At 54.4% G+C, this 14,271-nt stretch overlaps 2 protein-coding genes across 2 annotated transcripts in view; both read right to left on the bottom strand.

The window, feature by feature from the left end:
- LOC110528375 (uncharacterized) overlaps window positions 1-13,779 on the bottom strand; it is a 31,753-nt gene extending 17,974 nt beyond the window's left edge. The window contains exons 1-2 of the mRNA XM_021610396.3: window positions 13,318-13,779; window positions 134-393 (exon numbers count right to left, since the gene is read on the bottom strand). Of these exons, the coding sequence (XP_021466071.3) occupies window positions 134-393; window positions 13,318-13,362 (305 nt within the window). The 5' untranslated portion in view covers window positions 13,363-13,779. The remainder of the gene's footprint in view (window positions 1-133; window positions 394-13,317) is intronic.
- LOC149982634 (uncharacterized) lies at window positions 483-12,398 on the bottom strand (the record flags this gene model as incomplete). The annotated part of the gene is made up of 6 exons (XM_090242180.1): window positions 483-487; window positions 2,876-3,017; window positions 4,133-4,177; window positions 6,101-6,205; window positions 10,891-11,131; window positions 12,286-12,398. Coding segments are annotated over 6 exons (651 nt in total), but the record flags the coding sequence as incomplete, so codon positions are not given.
- Window positions 13,780-14,271: the final 492 nt, after the last annotated feature.

The following is a 14,271-nucleotide window of genomic DNA, read 5'->3' as shown; positions in this document are numbered from 1 at the left end:
CTGAAGTGTGTGTGTGTGTGAGAGAGAGACAGACAGAGCATTTGTCTGTGTGTTAGCGTGTGTTAGCGTGTGTGTGTGTGTTAGCGTGTGTGTGTGTGTGTGTGTGTGTGTGTGTCTCTATCTTTGACTCTACCCGTCCGGGTTGACCCTGGACATGGTCTCGGCTGCTGTGACCCCCAGACTGTGCAGGGCCAGGTGGGGGGCCAAGGGGAGGGGCTCCCAGTGTCTTTCTGTCTGTGTGCTGCAGTCCTGTAAGCCATAACCCCTCCCATGCCGGCCCTTGATCTGCAGCGTGATTGGGTGCTCATAGGCAGCCAGGATTCTAAGAGCATCCCGTTTGCTCAGGTGAGAAAGATCCCGTTTAGTCAGGTAACTCAGATCCCGCCCACTGACCTGTGAGGAGACACAGAGACAGACAGATGACATCCTATTCCCCATATAGTGCACCAGGGATGCATTGTGGGGGTTCAGAGGTGACTCATCTACTCTGGAGAACACTCAAAACAAGGGAGGGGATGCAGAGATGAAAACTAAAGGGTTACAACCCAAGACGAGAAACAAAACATTTGGGATTCGATACCTGGCGTTGTACCTGATGCCAAGCATAGCACCAGAGCCATACCACTAGAGCTGTGAGCTAACAACACATGACCCAACCCAACCAGAGTGACAGTTGTACACAGCATTTCAGAACTACTCCCTATCACTAACATGACTCACCACCTACTACAGTACACACACAACTACAGAGACAGCACAGGAGGCTGGTGAGGGGAGGACGGATCCTAATAATGGTAGGAATGAAGTGAATGGAATGGTATCAACCACATTGTAACCATGTGTGGGATGTGTTTGACACCATTCCACTTGCTCCATTCCAGCCATTACTATGAGCCTGTCCTTCCCAATTAAGGTGCCACCAGCCACCTGGAAGAGACAGAGCGAGAGAGAAAGTATTTACTATGTAGATTACAGAGAGAGTACTGTGTGTGTGCCATATTTCTCTGTGAGGGTAACTGAAAAATGTGTTGTATTCAAACACAGTCAAACCCTGTGTGTGGTTCCGATTTGCAGTTGTGGGTGCGTGTGTGTGTGTGTGTGTGTTTGTGTAAACAACGAGTGAGAGCTTGTTTGTGCATCTGCTTGTCGACATGCTAACGTCATTAGGAGATACCCAGCCAAGCACACATCCAGCCTTACCTGAGGCATGCTGTAACATACACACACACTGGCAGTATTATGGTGGCCTTTTAATGCATGCCATGTGCACTGATACAAAATGCCACCTGTACAAAAAAACTCTGTGGAGGAAGAGACAGGGGACTGGCCATCACCCCATGACAGAAAAAGAGAGAGGAGAGGAGACTGGGCATCACCCCATGACAGAAAAAGAGAGAGGAGAGGAGACTGGGCATCACCCCATGACAGAAAAAGAGAGAGGAGAGGAGACTGGGCATCACCCCATGACAGAAAAAGAGAGAGAAGAGGAGACTGGGCATCACCCCATGACAGAAAAAGAGAGAGGAGAGGAGACTGGGCATCACCCCACGACAGAAAGAGAGAGAGGAGATGAGACTGGTCATCACCCCACGACAGAAAGAGAGAGAGGAGAGGAGACTGGGCATCACCCCACGACAGAAAGAGAAAAAGAGAGGAGAGGAGACTGGGCATCACCCCACGACCGAAAGAGAGAGAGGAGAGGAGACTGGGCATCACCCCACGACAGAAAGAGAGAGAGGAGAGGAGACTGGACATCACCCCACGACAGAAAGAGAAAAAGAGAGGAGAGGAGACTGGGCATCACCCCACGACAGAAAGAGAGAGAGGAGAGGAGACTGGGCATCACCCCACGACAGAAAGAGAGAGAGGAGAGGAGACTGGACATCACCCCACGACAGAAAGAGAGAGAGGAGAGGAGACTGGGCATCACCCCACGACAGAAAGAGAAAAAGAGAGGAGAGGAGACTGGGCATCACCCCACGACAGAAAGAGAGAGAGGAGAGGAGACTGGGCATCACCCCACGACAGAAAGAGAGAGAGGAGAGGAGACTGGACATCACCCCACGACAGAAAGAGAGAGAGGAGAGGAGACTGGGTATCACCCCACGACAGAAAGAGAAAAAGAAAGGAGAGGAGACTGGCCATCACCCCATGACAGAAAGAGAGAGAGGAGAGGAGACTGGGCATCACCCCATGAAAGAAGGAGAGAAAGGAGAGGAGACTGGACATCACTCCACAACAGAAAGAGAGAGAGGAGAGGAGAGGAGACTGGGTATCACTCCACGACAGAAAGAGAGAGAGGAGAGGAGACTGGACATCACTCCACGACAGAAAGAGAGAGAGGAGAGGAGACTGGGTATCACTCCACGACAGAAAGAGAGAGAGGAGAGGAGATGAGAGTGGGCATCACTCCACAACAAAGAGAGAGAGGAGAGGAGAATGGGCATCACCCCATGACAGAAAGAGAGAGAGGAGAGGAGACTGGGCATCACTACACGACAGAAAGAAAGAGAGGAGAGGAGAATGGGCATCACCCCATGACAGAAAGAGAGAGAGGAGAGGAGACTGGGCATCACTCCACGACAGAAAGAGAGAGAGGAGAGGAGACTGGGCATCACTACACGACAGAAAGAGATAGAGGAGAGGAGACTGGTTATCACCCCACAACAGAAAGAGAAAGAGGAGAGGAGACTGGACATCACCCCACAACAGAAAGAAAGAGAGGAGAGGAGAATGGGCATCACCCCATGACAGAAAGAGAGAGAGGAGAGGAGACTGGACATCACCCCACGACAGAAAGAGAGAGAGGAGAGGAGACTGGACATCACCCCACGACAGAAAGAGAGAGAGGAGAGGAGACTGGGCATCACCCCACGACAGAAAGAGAAAAAGAGAGGAGACTGGGCATCTGGGACTGGGTGAGGAGGTGAGAAGGGAGCAGTCGTGAGGAGAGGAGAAGAGAGAAGGGAGCAGAGGTGAGGAGAAGAGAGAAGGGAGCAGAGGGGAGGAGAGGAGAAGAGAGGAGGGAGCAGAGGTGAGGAGAGGAGAAGAGAGAAGGGAGCAGAGGTGAGGATAGGAGACGAGAGAAGGGAGCAGAGGAGAGGAGAAGAGAGAAGAGAGCAGAGGTGAGGAGCAGAAAGGAGGGAGCAGAGGTGAGGAGAAGAGAAGAGAGGAGGGAGCAGAGGTGAGGAGAGGAGAAGAGAGAAGGGAGCAGAGGTGAGGAGAGGAGAAGAGAGAAGGGAGCAGAGGTGAGGAGAGGAGAAGAGAGAAGGGAGCAGAGGTGAGGAGAGGAGAAGAGAGGAGGGAGCAGAGGAGAGGAGAAGAGAGAAGGGAGCAGAGGTGAGGATAGGAGACGAGAGCAGAGGTGAGGAGAGGAGAAGAAAGGAGGGAGCAGAGAAGGGAGCAGAGGGGAGGAGATGAGAAGAGAGAAGGGAGCAGAGGTGAGGATAGGAGACGAGAGAAGGGAGCAGAGGTGAGGAGAGGAGAAGAGAGAAGGGAGCAGAGGTGAGGAGAAGAGAAGAGAGAAGGGAGCAGAGGTGAGGAGAGGAGAAGAAAGGAGGGAGCAGAGGAGAGGAGAAGAGAGGAGGGAGCAGAGGGGAGGAGATGAGAAGGGAGCAGAGGTGAGGATAGGAGACGAGAGAATGGAGCAGAGGTGAGGAGAGGAGAAGAGAGAAGGGAGCAGAGGTGAGGAGAGGAGAAGAGAGAAGGGAGCAGAGGTGAGGAGAGGAGAAGAGAGAAGGGAGCAGAGGAGAGGAAAAGAAAGGAGGGAGCAGAGGGGAGGAGATGAGAAGAGAGAAGGGAGCAGAGGTGAGGAGATGAGAAGAGAGAAGGGAGCAGAGGTGAGGATAGGAGACGAGAGAAGGGAGCAGAGGAGAGGATAGGAGAAGAGAGAAGGGAGCAGAGGTGAGAAGAGAGAAGGGAGCAGAGGTGAGGAGAGGAGAAGAAAGGAGGGAACAGAGGGGGGGAGAAGAGAGGAGGGAGCAGAGGGGAGGAGATGAGAAGAGAGAAGGGAGCAGAGGGGAGGAGAGGAGAGAAGGGAGCAGAGGGGAGGAGAGGAGAAGAGAGGAGGGAACAGAGGTGAGGAGAGGAGAAGAAAGGAGGGAGCAGAGGAGAAGAAAGGAGGGAGGAGAGGAGAAGAGAGAAGGGAGCAGAGGAGAGGAGAAGAGAGAATTGAGCAGAGGGGAGGAGAGGAGAAGAGAGGAGGGAACAGAGGTGATTAGAGGAGAAGAGAGAAGGGAGCAGAGGTGAGGTGAGGAGAGGAGATGAGAGTATGGAGCAGAGGTGAGGAGAGGAGAAGAGAGAAGGGAGCAGAGGTGAGGAGAGGAGAAGAGAGAAGGGAGCAGAGGGGAGGAGAGTCGAAGAGAGAAGGGAGCAGAGGGGAGGAGAGTCGAAGAGAGAAGGGTGCAGAGGTGAGGAGAGGAGGGAACAGAGGTGAGGAGAGGAGAAGAGAGGAGGGAGCAGAGGGGAGGAGAGGAGAAGAGAGAAGTGAGCAGAGGTGAGGAGAGGAGAAGAGAGGAGGGAGCAGAGGTGAGGAGAAGAGAGGAGGGAGCAGAGGGGAGGAGAGGAGAAGAGAGAAGCGAGCAGAGGTGAGGAGAGGAGAAGAAAGGATGGAGCAGAGGTGAGGAGAAGAAAGGATGGCGCGGAGCAGAGGTGAGGAGAGGAGAAGAGAAGGGAGCAGAGGTGAGGAGAAGAAAGGAGGGAGCAGAGGGGAGGAGAGGAGAAGAGAGAAGGGAGCAGAGGTGAGGAGAAGAGAAGAGAGGAGGGAGCAGAGGTGAGGAGGTGAGAAGGGAGCAGAGGTGAGGAGAGGAGAAGGGAGTAGAGGTGAGGAGAAGGGAGCAGAGGAGAAGAGAGAAGGGAGGAGAGGAGAGGAGATGAGAGAAGGGAGCAGAGGGGAGGAGAGGAGGGATTAGAGGTGAGGAGAGAGAAGGGAGCAGAGGAGACGAGAAGAGAGAAGAGAGCAGATGTGAGGAGAGGAGAAGAAAGGAGGGAGCAGAGGTGAGGAGAGGAGAAGAGAGAAGGGAACAGAGGTGAGGAGAGGAGAAGAGAGAAGGGAGCAGAGGTGAGGAGAGAGAAGGGAGCAGAGGTGAGGAGAGGAGAAGAGAGGAGGGAGCAGAGGAGAAGAGAAAAGGGAGCAGAAGTGAGGAGAAGAGAAGAGAGGAGGGAGCAGAGGTGAGGAGGTGAGAAGAGAGAAGGGAGCAGAGGAGAGGAGAGGAGAAGAGAGAAGGGAGTAGAGGTGAGGAGGTGAGAAGAGAGAAGGGAGCAGAGGTGAGGAGGTGAGAAGAGAGAAGGGAGCAGAGGAGAGGAGGTGAGACGAGACAAGGGAGCAGAGGAGAGGCGAAGAGAGAAGGGAGCAGAGGTGAGGAGAGGAGAAGAGAGAAGGGAGCAGAGGTGAGGAGAAGAGAGAAGGGAGCGGAGGTGAGGAGAGGAGAAGGGAGCAGACGTGAGGAGAGGAGAAGAGAGAAGGGAGCAGAGGTGAGGGGAGGAGAAGAGAGAAGGGAGCAGAGGTGAGGAGAGGAGAAGAGAGAAGGGAGCAGAGGTGAGGAGAGGAGAAGAGAGAAGGGAGCAGAGGTGAGGAGAGGAGAAGAGAGGAGGGAGCAGAGGGGAGGAGATGAGAAGAGAGAAGGGAGCAGAGGTGAGGATAGGAGACGAGAGAATGGAGCAGAGGTGAGGAGAGGAGAAGAGAGAAGGGAGCAGAGGTGAGGAGAGGAGAAGAGAGAAGGGAGCAGAGGAGAGGAAAAGAAAGGAGGGAGCAGAGGTGAGTAGAGAAGAAGAGAGGAGGGAGCAGAGGGGAGGAGATGAGAAGAGAGAAGGGAGCAGAGGTGAGGAGATGAGAAGAGAGAAGGGAGCAGAGGTGAGGATAGGAGACGAGAAAAGGGAGCAGAGGAGAGGATAGGAGAAGAGAGAAGGGAGCAGAGGTGAGAAGAGAGAAGGGAGCAGAGGTGAGGAGAGGAGAAGAAAGGAGGGAACAGAGGTGAGGAGAAGAGAGGAGGGAGCAGAGGGGAGGAGATGAGAAGAGAGAAGGGAGCAGAGGGGAGGAGAGGAGAGAAGGGAGCAGAGGGGAGGAGAGGAGAAGAGAGGAGGGAACAGAGGTGAGGACAGGAGAAGAAAGGAGGGAGCAGAGGAGAGGAGAAGAGAGAAGGGAGCAGAGGAGAGGAGAAGAGAGAATTGAGCAGAGGGGAGGAGAGGAGAAGAGAGGAGGGAACAGAGGTGATTAGAGGAGAAGAGAGAAGGGAGCAGAGGTGAGGTGAGGAGAGGAGATGAGAGTGTGGAGCAGAGGAGAGGAGAAGAGAGAAGGGAGCAGAGGTGAGGAGAGGAGAAGAGAGAAGGGAGCAGAGGGGAGGAGAGTCGAAGAGAGAAGGGAGCAGAGGGGAGGAGAGTCGAAGAGAGAAGTGAGCAGAGGTGAGGAGAGGAGAAGAGAGGAGGGAGCAGAGGTGAGGAGAAGAGAGGAGGGAGCAGAGGGGAGGAGAGGAGAAGAGAGAAGCGAGCAGAGGTGAGGAGAGGAGAAGAAAGGATGGAGCAGAGGTGAGGAGAAGAAAGGATGGAGCGGAGCAGAGGTGAGGAGAGGAGAAGAGAAGGGAGCAGAGGTGAGGAGAAGAAAGGAGGGAGCAGAGGGGAGGAGAGGAGAAGAGAGAAGGGAGCAGATGTGAGGAGAAGAGAAGAGAGGAGGGAGCAGAGGTGAGGAGGTGAGAAGAGAGAAGGGAGCAGAGGTGAGGAGAGGAGAAGGGAGTAGAGGTGAGGAGAAGGGAGCAGAGGAGAAGAGAGAAGGGAGGAGAGGAGAGGAGAAGAGAGAAGGGAGCAGAGGGGAGGAGAGGAGGGAGCAGAGGTGAGGAGAGAGAAGGGAGCAGAGGAGACGAGAAGAGAGAAGAGAGCAGATGTGAGGAGAGGAGAAGAAAGGAGGGAGCAGAGGTGAGGAGAGGAGAAGAGAGAAGGGAACAGAGGTGAGGAGAGGAGAAGAGAGAAGGGAGCAGAGGTGAGGAGAGGAGAAGGGAGCAGAGGTGAGGAGAGGAGAAGAGAGGAGGGAGCAGAGGAGAAGAGAAAAGGGAGCAGAGGTGAGGAGAAGAGAAGAGAGGAGGGGGCAGAGGTGAGGAGGTGAGAAGAGAGAAGGGAGCAGAGGAGAGGAGAGGAGAAGAGGGAAGGGAGTAGAGGTGAGGAGGTGAGAAGAGAGAAGGGAGCAGAGGTGAGGAGGTGAGAAGAGAGAAGGGAGCAGAGGAGAGGAGGTGAGACGAGAGAAGGGAGCAGAGGAGAGGCGAAGAGAGAAGGGAGCAGAGGTGAGGAGAGGAGAAGAGAGAAGGGAGCGGAGGTGAGGAGAGGAGAAGAGAGACGGGAGCAGACGTGAGGAGAGGAGAAGAGAGAAGGGAGCAGAGGTGAGGAGAGGAGAAGAGAGAAGGGAGCAGAGGTGAGGAGAGAGAAGGGAGCAGAGGTGAGGAGAGGAGAAGAGAGGAGGGAGCAGAGGTGAGGAGAGGAGAAGAGAGAAGGGAGCAGAGGTGAGGATAGGAGACGAGAGAAGGGAGCAGAGGAGAGGAAAAGAGAGAAGAGAGCAGAGGTGAGGAGAGGAGAAGAAAGGAGGGAGCAGAGGTAAGGAGAAGAGAAGAGAGGAGGGAGCAGAGGTGAGGAGAGGAGAAGAGAGAAGGGAGCAGAGGTGAGGAGAGGAGAAGAGAGAAGGGAGCAGAGGTGAGGAGAGGAGAAGAGAAGGGAGCAGAGGTGAGGAGAGGAGAAGAGAGAAGGGAGCAGAGGTGAGGAGAGGAGAAGAGAGGAGGGAGCAGAGGTGAGGAGAGGAGAAGAGAGAAGGGAGCAGAGGTGAGGATAGGAGACGAGAGAAGGGAGCAGAGGAGAAGAGAGAAGAGAGCAGAGGTGAGGAGAGGAGAAGAAAGGAGGGAGCAGAGGAGAGGAAAAGAGAGAAGAGAGCAGAGGTGAGGAGAGGAGAAGAAAGGAGGGAGCAGAGGTAAGGAGAAGAGAAGAGAGGAGGGAGCAGAGGTGAGGAGAGGAGAAGAGAGAAGGGAGCAGAGGTGAGGAGAGGAGAAGAGAGAAGGGAGCAGAGGTGAGGAGAGGAGAAGAGAGAAGGGAGCAGAGGTGAGGAGAGGAGAAGAGAGAAGGGAGCAGAGGTGAGGAGAGGAGAAGAGAAGGGAGCAGAGGTGAGGAGAGGAGAAGAGAGAAGGGAGCAGAGGTGAGGAGAGGAGAAGAGAGGAGGGAGCAGAGGTGAGGAGAGGAGAAGAGAGAAGGGAGCAGAGGTGAGGATAGGAGACGAGAGAAGGGAGCAGAGGAGAAGAGAGAAGAGAGCAGAGGTGAGGAGAGGAGAAGAAAGGAGGGAGCAGAGGAGAGGAGGGAACAGAGGTGATTAGAGGAGAAGAGAGAAGGGAGCAGAGGTGAGGTGAGGAGAGGAGATGAGAGTGTGGAGCAGAGGAGAGGAGAAGAGAGAAGGGAGCAGAGGTGAGGAGAGGAGAAGAGAGAAGGGAGCAGAGGGGAGGAGAGTCGAAGAGAGAAGGGAGCAGAGGGGAGGAGAGTCGAAGAGAGAAGTGAGCAGAGGTGAGGAGAGGAGAAGAGAGGAGGGAGCAGAGGTGAGGAGAAGAGAGGAGGGAGCAGAGGGGAGGAGAGGAGAAGAGAGAAGCGAGCAGAGGTGAGGAGAGGAGAAGAAAGGATGGAGCAGAGGTGAGGAGAAGAAAGGATGGAGCGGAGCAGAGGTGAGGAGAGGAGAAGAGAAGGGAGCAGAGGTGAGGAGAAGAAAGGAGGGAGCAGAGGGGAGGAGAGGAGAAGAGAGAAGGGAGCAGATGTGAGGAGAAGAGAAGAGAGGAGGGAGCAGAGGTGAGGAGGTGAGAAGAGAGAAGGGAGCAGAGGTGAGGAGAGGAGAAGGGAGTAGAGGTGAGGAGAAGGGAGCAGAGGAGAAGAGAGAAGGGAGGAGAGGAGAGGAGAAGAGAGAAGGGAGCAGAGGGGAGGAGAGGAGGGAGCAGAGGTGAGGAGAGAGAAGGGAGCAGAGGAGACGAGAAGAGAGAAGAGAGCAGATGTGAGGAGAGGAGAAGAAAGGAGGGAGCAGAGGTGAGGAGAGGAGAAGAGAGAAGGGAACAGAGGTGAGGAGAGGAGAAGAGAGAAGGGAGCAGAGGTGAGGAGAGGAGAAGGGAGCAGAGGTGAGGAGAGGAGAAGAGAGGAGGGAGCAGAGGAGAAGAGAAAAGGGAGCAGAGGTGAGGAGAAGAGAAGAGAGGAGGGGGCAGAGGTGAGGAGGTGAGAAGAGAGAAGGGAGCAGAGGAGAGGAGAGGAGAAGAGGGAAGGGAGTAGAGGTGAGGAGGTGAGAAGAGAGAAGGGAGCAGAGGTGAGGAGGTGAGAAGAGAGAAGGGAGCAGAGGAGAGGAGGTGAGACGAGAGAAGGGAGCAGAGGAGAGGCGAAGAGAGAAGGGAGCAGAGGTGAGGAGAGGAGAAGAGAGAAGGGAGCGGAGGTGAGGAGAGGAGAAGAGAGAAGGGAGCAGAGGTGAGGAGAGGAGAAGAGAGAAGGGAGCAGAGGTGAGGAGAGAGAAGGGAGCAGAGGTGAGGAGAGGAGAAGAGAGAAGGGAGCAGAGGTGAGGATAGGAGACGAGAGAAGGGAGCAGAGGAGAGGAAAAGAGAGAAGAGAGCAGAGGTGAGGAGAGGAGAAGAAAGGAGGGAGCAGAGGTAAGGAGAAGAGAAGAGAGGAGGGAGCAGAGGTGAGGAGAGGAGAAGAGAGAAGGGAGCAGAGGTGAGGAGAGGAGAAGAGAGAAGGGAGCAGAGGTGAGGAGAGGAGAAGAGAAGGGAGCAGAGGTGAGGAGAGGAGAAGAGAGAAGGGAGCAGAGGTGAGGAGAGGAGAAGAGAGGAGGGAGCAGAGGTGAGGAGAGGAGAAGAGAGAAGGGAGCAGAGGTGAGGATAGGAGACGAGAGAAGGGAGCAGAGGAGAAGAGAGAAGAGAGCAGAGGTGAGGAGAGGAGAAGAAAGGAGGGAGCAGAGGAGAGGAGAAGAGAGAAGGGAGCAGAGGTGAGGATAGGAGACGAGAGAAGGGAGCAGAGGTGAGGAGAGGAGAAGAGAGAAGGGAGCAGAGGTGAGGAGAGGAGAAGAGAGAAGGGAGCAGAGGTGAGGAGAGGAGAAGAAAGGAGGGAGCAGAGGTGAGGAGAGGAGAAGAGAGAAGGGAGCAGAGGTGAGGAGAGGAGAAGAAAGGAGGGAGCAGAGGTGAGGAGAAGAGAGGAGGGAGCAGAGGTGAGGAGAGGAGAAGAGAGAAGGGAGCAGAGGTGAGGAGAGGAGAAGAGAGAAGGGAGCAGAGGTGAGGAGAGGAGAAGAGAGAAGGGAGCAGAGGTGAGGAGAGGAGAAGAGAGAAGGGAGCAGAGGTGAGGAGAGAAGAAGTAAGGAGGGAGCAGAGGTGAGGAGATGAGAAGAGAGAAGGGAGCAGAGGTGAGGATAGGAGACGAGAGAAGGGAGCAGAGGAGAGGATAGGAGAAGAGAGAAGGGAGCAGAGGTGAGAAGAGAGAAGGGAGCAGAGGTGAGGAGAGGAGAAGAAAGGAGGGAGCAGAAGTGATGAGAGAAGGGAGCAGAGGTGAGGAGAGGAGAAGAGAGAAGGGAGCAGAGGGGAGGAGAGGAGAAGAGAAGAGGGAGCAGAGGAGAAGAGAGAAGGGAGCAGAGGTGAGGAGAGGAGAAGGGAGCAGAGGTGAGGAGAGGAGAAGAATGGATTGAGCAGAGGTGAGGAGAGGAGGGAGCAGAGGGGAGGAGAGGAGAAGAGAGAAGGGAGCAGAGGTGAGGAGAGGAGAAGAGAGAAGGGGGCAGAGGTGACGAGAGGAGAAGAAAGGAGGGAGCAGAGGGGAGAAGAGAGAAGGGAGCAGAGGTGATGAGAGGAGGTAGCAGAGGTGAGGAGAGGAGAAGAGAGAAGGGAGCAGAGGGGAGGAGAGGAGAAGAGAAGAGGGAGCAGAGGTGAGGAGAGGAGAAGAGAGAAGGGAGCAGAGGTGAGGAGAGGAGAAGGGAGCAGAGGTGAGGAGAGGAGAAAAAAGAATTGAGCAGAGGTGAGGAGAGGAGAGGAGGGAGCAGAGGGGAGGAGAGGAGAAGGGAGCAGAGGTGAGGAGAGGAGAAGAGAGAAGGGGGCAGAGGTGACGATAGGAGAAGAAAGGATGGAGCAGAGGTGAGGAGAGGAGGGAGCAGAGGGGAGAAGAGGAGAAGAGAGAAGGGAGCAGAGGGGAGGAGAGGAGAAGAGAGAAGGGAGCAGAGGTGAGGAGAGGAGAAGAGAGGAGGGAGCAGAGGGGAGGAGAAGAGAGAATGGAGCAGAGGTGAAGAGAGGAGAAGAAAGGAGGGAGCAGAGGAGAGGAGAAGAGAGGAGGGAGCAGAGGAGAGGAGAAGACAGAAGGGAGCAGAGGAGAGGAGAAGAGAGAAGGGAGCAGAGGTGAGGAGAGGAGAAGAGAGGAGGGAGCAGAGGAGAGGAGAAGAAAGGAGGGAGCAGAGGAGAGGAAGGGAGCAGAGGGGAGGAGAGGAGAAGAGAGAAGGGAGCAGAGGGGAGGAGAGGAGAAGAGAGAAGGGAGCAGAGGTGAGAAGAGGAGAAGAGAGGAGGGAGCAGAGGGGAGGAGAAGAGATAATGGAGCAGAGGTGAAGAGAGGAGAAGAAAGGAGGGAGCAGAGGAGAGGAGAAGAGAGGAGGGAGCAGAGGAGAGGAGAAGACAGAAGGGAGCAGAGGAGAGGAGAAGAGAGAAGGGAGCAGAGGTGAGGAGAGGAGAAGAGAGAAGGGAGCAGAGGAGAGGAGAAGAAAGGAGGGAGCAGAGGAGAGGAAGGGAGCAGAGGGGAGGAGAGGAGAAGAGAGAAGGGAGCAGAGGGGAGGAGAGGAGAAGAGAGAAGGGAGCAGAGGTGAGAAGAGGAGAAGAGAGGAGGGAGCAGAGGGGAGGAGAAGAGATAATGGAGCAGAGGTGAAGAGAGGAGAAGAAAGGAGGGAGCAGAGGAGAGGAGAAGAGAGGAGGGAGCAGAGGAGAGGAGAAGACAGAAGGGAGCAGAGGAGAGGAGAAGAGAGAAGGGAGCAGAGGTGAGGAGAGGAGAAGAGAGAAGGGAGCAGAGGAGAGGAGAAGAAAGGAGGGAGCAGAGGAGAGGAGAAGAAAGGAGGGAGCAGAGGTGAGGAGAGGAGAAGGGAGCAGAGGAGAGGAGAAGAGAGAAGGGAGCAGGAGAGGAGAAGAAAGGAGGGAGCAGAGGAGAGGAGAAGAGAGGAGGGAGCAGAGGAGAGGAGAAGAGAGAAGGGAGCAGAGGGGAGGAGAGGAGAAGAGAGAAGGGAGCAGAAGTGAGGAGAGGAGGAGGGAGGAGAGGAGAAGAGAGAAGGGAGGAGAGGTGAGGAGAGGAGAAGAAAGGAGGGAGCAGAGGAGAGGAGAAGAAAGGAGGGAGCATAGGAGAGGAGAAGATAGAGGGGAGCAGAGGAGAGGAGAAGAGAGAAGGGAGCAGAGGTGAGGAGAAGAAAGGAGGGAGCAGAGGGGAGGAGAGGAGAAGAGAGGAGGGAGCAGAGGGGAGGAGAGGAGAAGAGAGAAGGGAGCAGAGTGGAAGAGAGGAGAAGAGAGGAGGGAGCAGAGGGGAGGAGAGGAGGAGGGAGCAGAGGTGAGGAGAAGAAAGGAGGGAGTGAGCAGAGGTGAGGAGAGGAGAGAATGAACAGTACAGATGGATGTGGAGAGGGATGTAATGTAAGGTCAAAAGATGGATAGGAGAGAGAGAGATTGGAAAGGATAGAGGGAGAGAATTGAGAGAGGAAGGGAAGTGAAAGAGAGAGAGAGAGTCACAGCTCTGTGCTGTTGGATGGGGAAAGCTGTCACTCCTTGTAATCATCAACGCTGGTCACAAGAGGCTGCCATACACACACACACACACACACACATACACACGCACAAATTCACACACAAATGCACACACAACGCTGAATAACCCCAACACAGAAAGCACAATCACGAGCCTCACTATGTTGCTAGAATAGGCAGCAGAACTGATCTGTCTGTAGACACAATCTTTCTACAAGTAAATACAAGTACTATTTCAAACACATTTGGTCATTTCTCTCATAATAAGATCCGTGCCTGTCTAACTCTTATTCTGTACTACTCTCACAAGCACACTCACAGACTCCCACGTATTGACACACACCAACATACACACACACACACACACACACACAGAGAGAGAGCTGGCATCATGTCATGGTGTGTATTCTGTTCCGTTATTCTCCATATTCTCTATCATGACCCTTCCTCTATCCATAAATTCCATCTACACATGTGCCCACACACACACATACACACACATAGAGGCATGCAAAAAAGATTGCACACGCACGCAGGCATACACGCACCACACACCCACAGATTTAGAAGGGTGCACACTAACCCCCATTCCATCGCCGAACCACGGCCCTGAGAGCCGACAGCCCATTGCCACGGCAACGGATGAGCTCTGAGTCCGAGGGTTCCCTCCGTTTTAAAGACAGCGCAGACAACAAGAGGAAGAGGAGGACAAGGAGTTATGCAGGATCCAGCTCGGGCATAGACTCCTGTGCTTCAGCAGAGACCGAGAGAAAGATCTCAACGCTCTCTCTCTTCTCTCTCTCCCCCTTTCACGCTCTCTTTCTCCCTTGTTTTCTCTCTATCTCTCCCTACCAGAGACAGAGACAGAAGGGACTCTCTTGCTCTCAGCTCTCTCTCCGCTTGCTCGCGATCTCCTTCACTCTCTCTCTAGCCTTCTCACACACACATGCTCTTTCAACTGTCATTCTACCCCCCCTCTATCTATCACACTCTCTCTCTCCTTCCTTCCTCTCTATATCTCTCTCTTCCTTCTTATGTGCCAGTCTTGTGTTGAGGCCCCACCCCCCCTTGCACAGCTAGTGCATAGTAACTCTGCTGGACTGTGAATCTATATATACACACACACACACACACACACACACACACACACACACACACACATACACACACACACTTGTGGTTGGTCACTTGCTCTGGGTTATCAGCTTATCACATGGCCAGGCTAGGGGGTAGATGAGAGGGGTACCCTCCCCTGCAGGGTTTTCCTCAGATGGAGGGAGATTCTTCTTCTGTCTAATACAGTCTCTCATATGCTCTCCTCCTCTCTCTCTCTCCCTTTCCATCTTTCTCCTGTTCTTATAGTCTTCTTCTCTCAGTCCTGTACCTCCCCCCCTCTCTCACACCCTTCCCCTTCTCTCTGCCTCTAAAGTACAGTGATCCTCCTTGTTATCCATTCCCTGTCACTCTCTCTCCCTCATGCTCTCACTCTTTATTCTGTAGAAACATTATGAGCTGCAGGGAGGAACCCTTTTCTCCC

This window comes from Oncorhynchus mykiss, chromosome 7 (genome assembly GCF_057628025.1).
Source record: "Oncorhynchus mykiss isolate SJ-2025 chromosome 7, ASM5762802v1, whole genome shotgun sequence".
NCBI classification, from domain to species: domain Eukaryota; kingdom Metazoa; phylum Chordata; class Actinopteri; order Salmoniformes; family Salmonidae; genus Oncorhynchus; species Oncorhynchus mykiss.
This window is presented reverse-complemented; position numbering and strand designations above follow the sequence as displayed.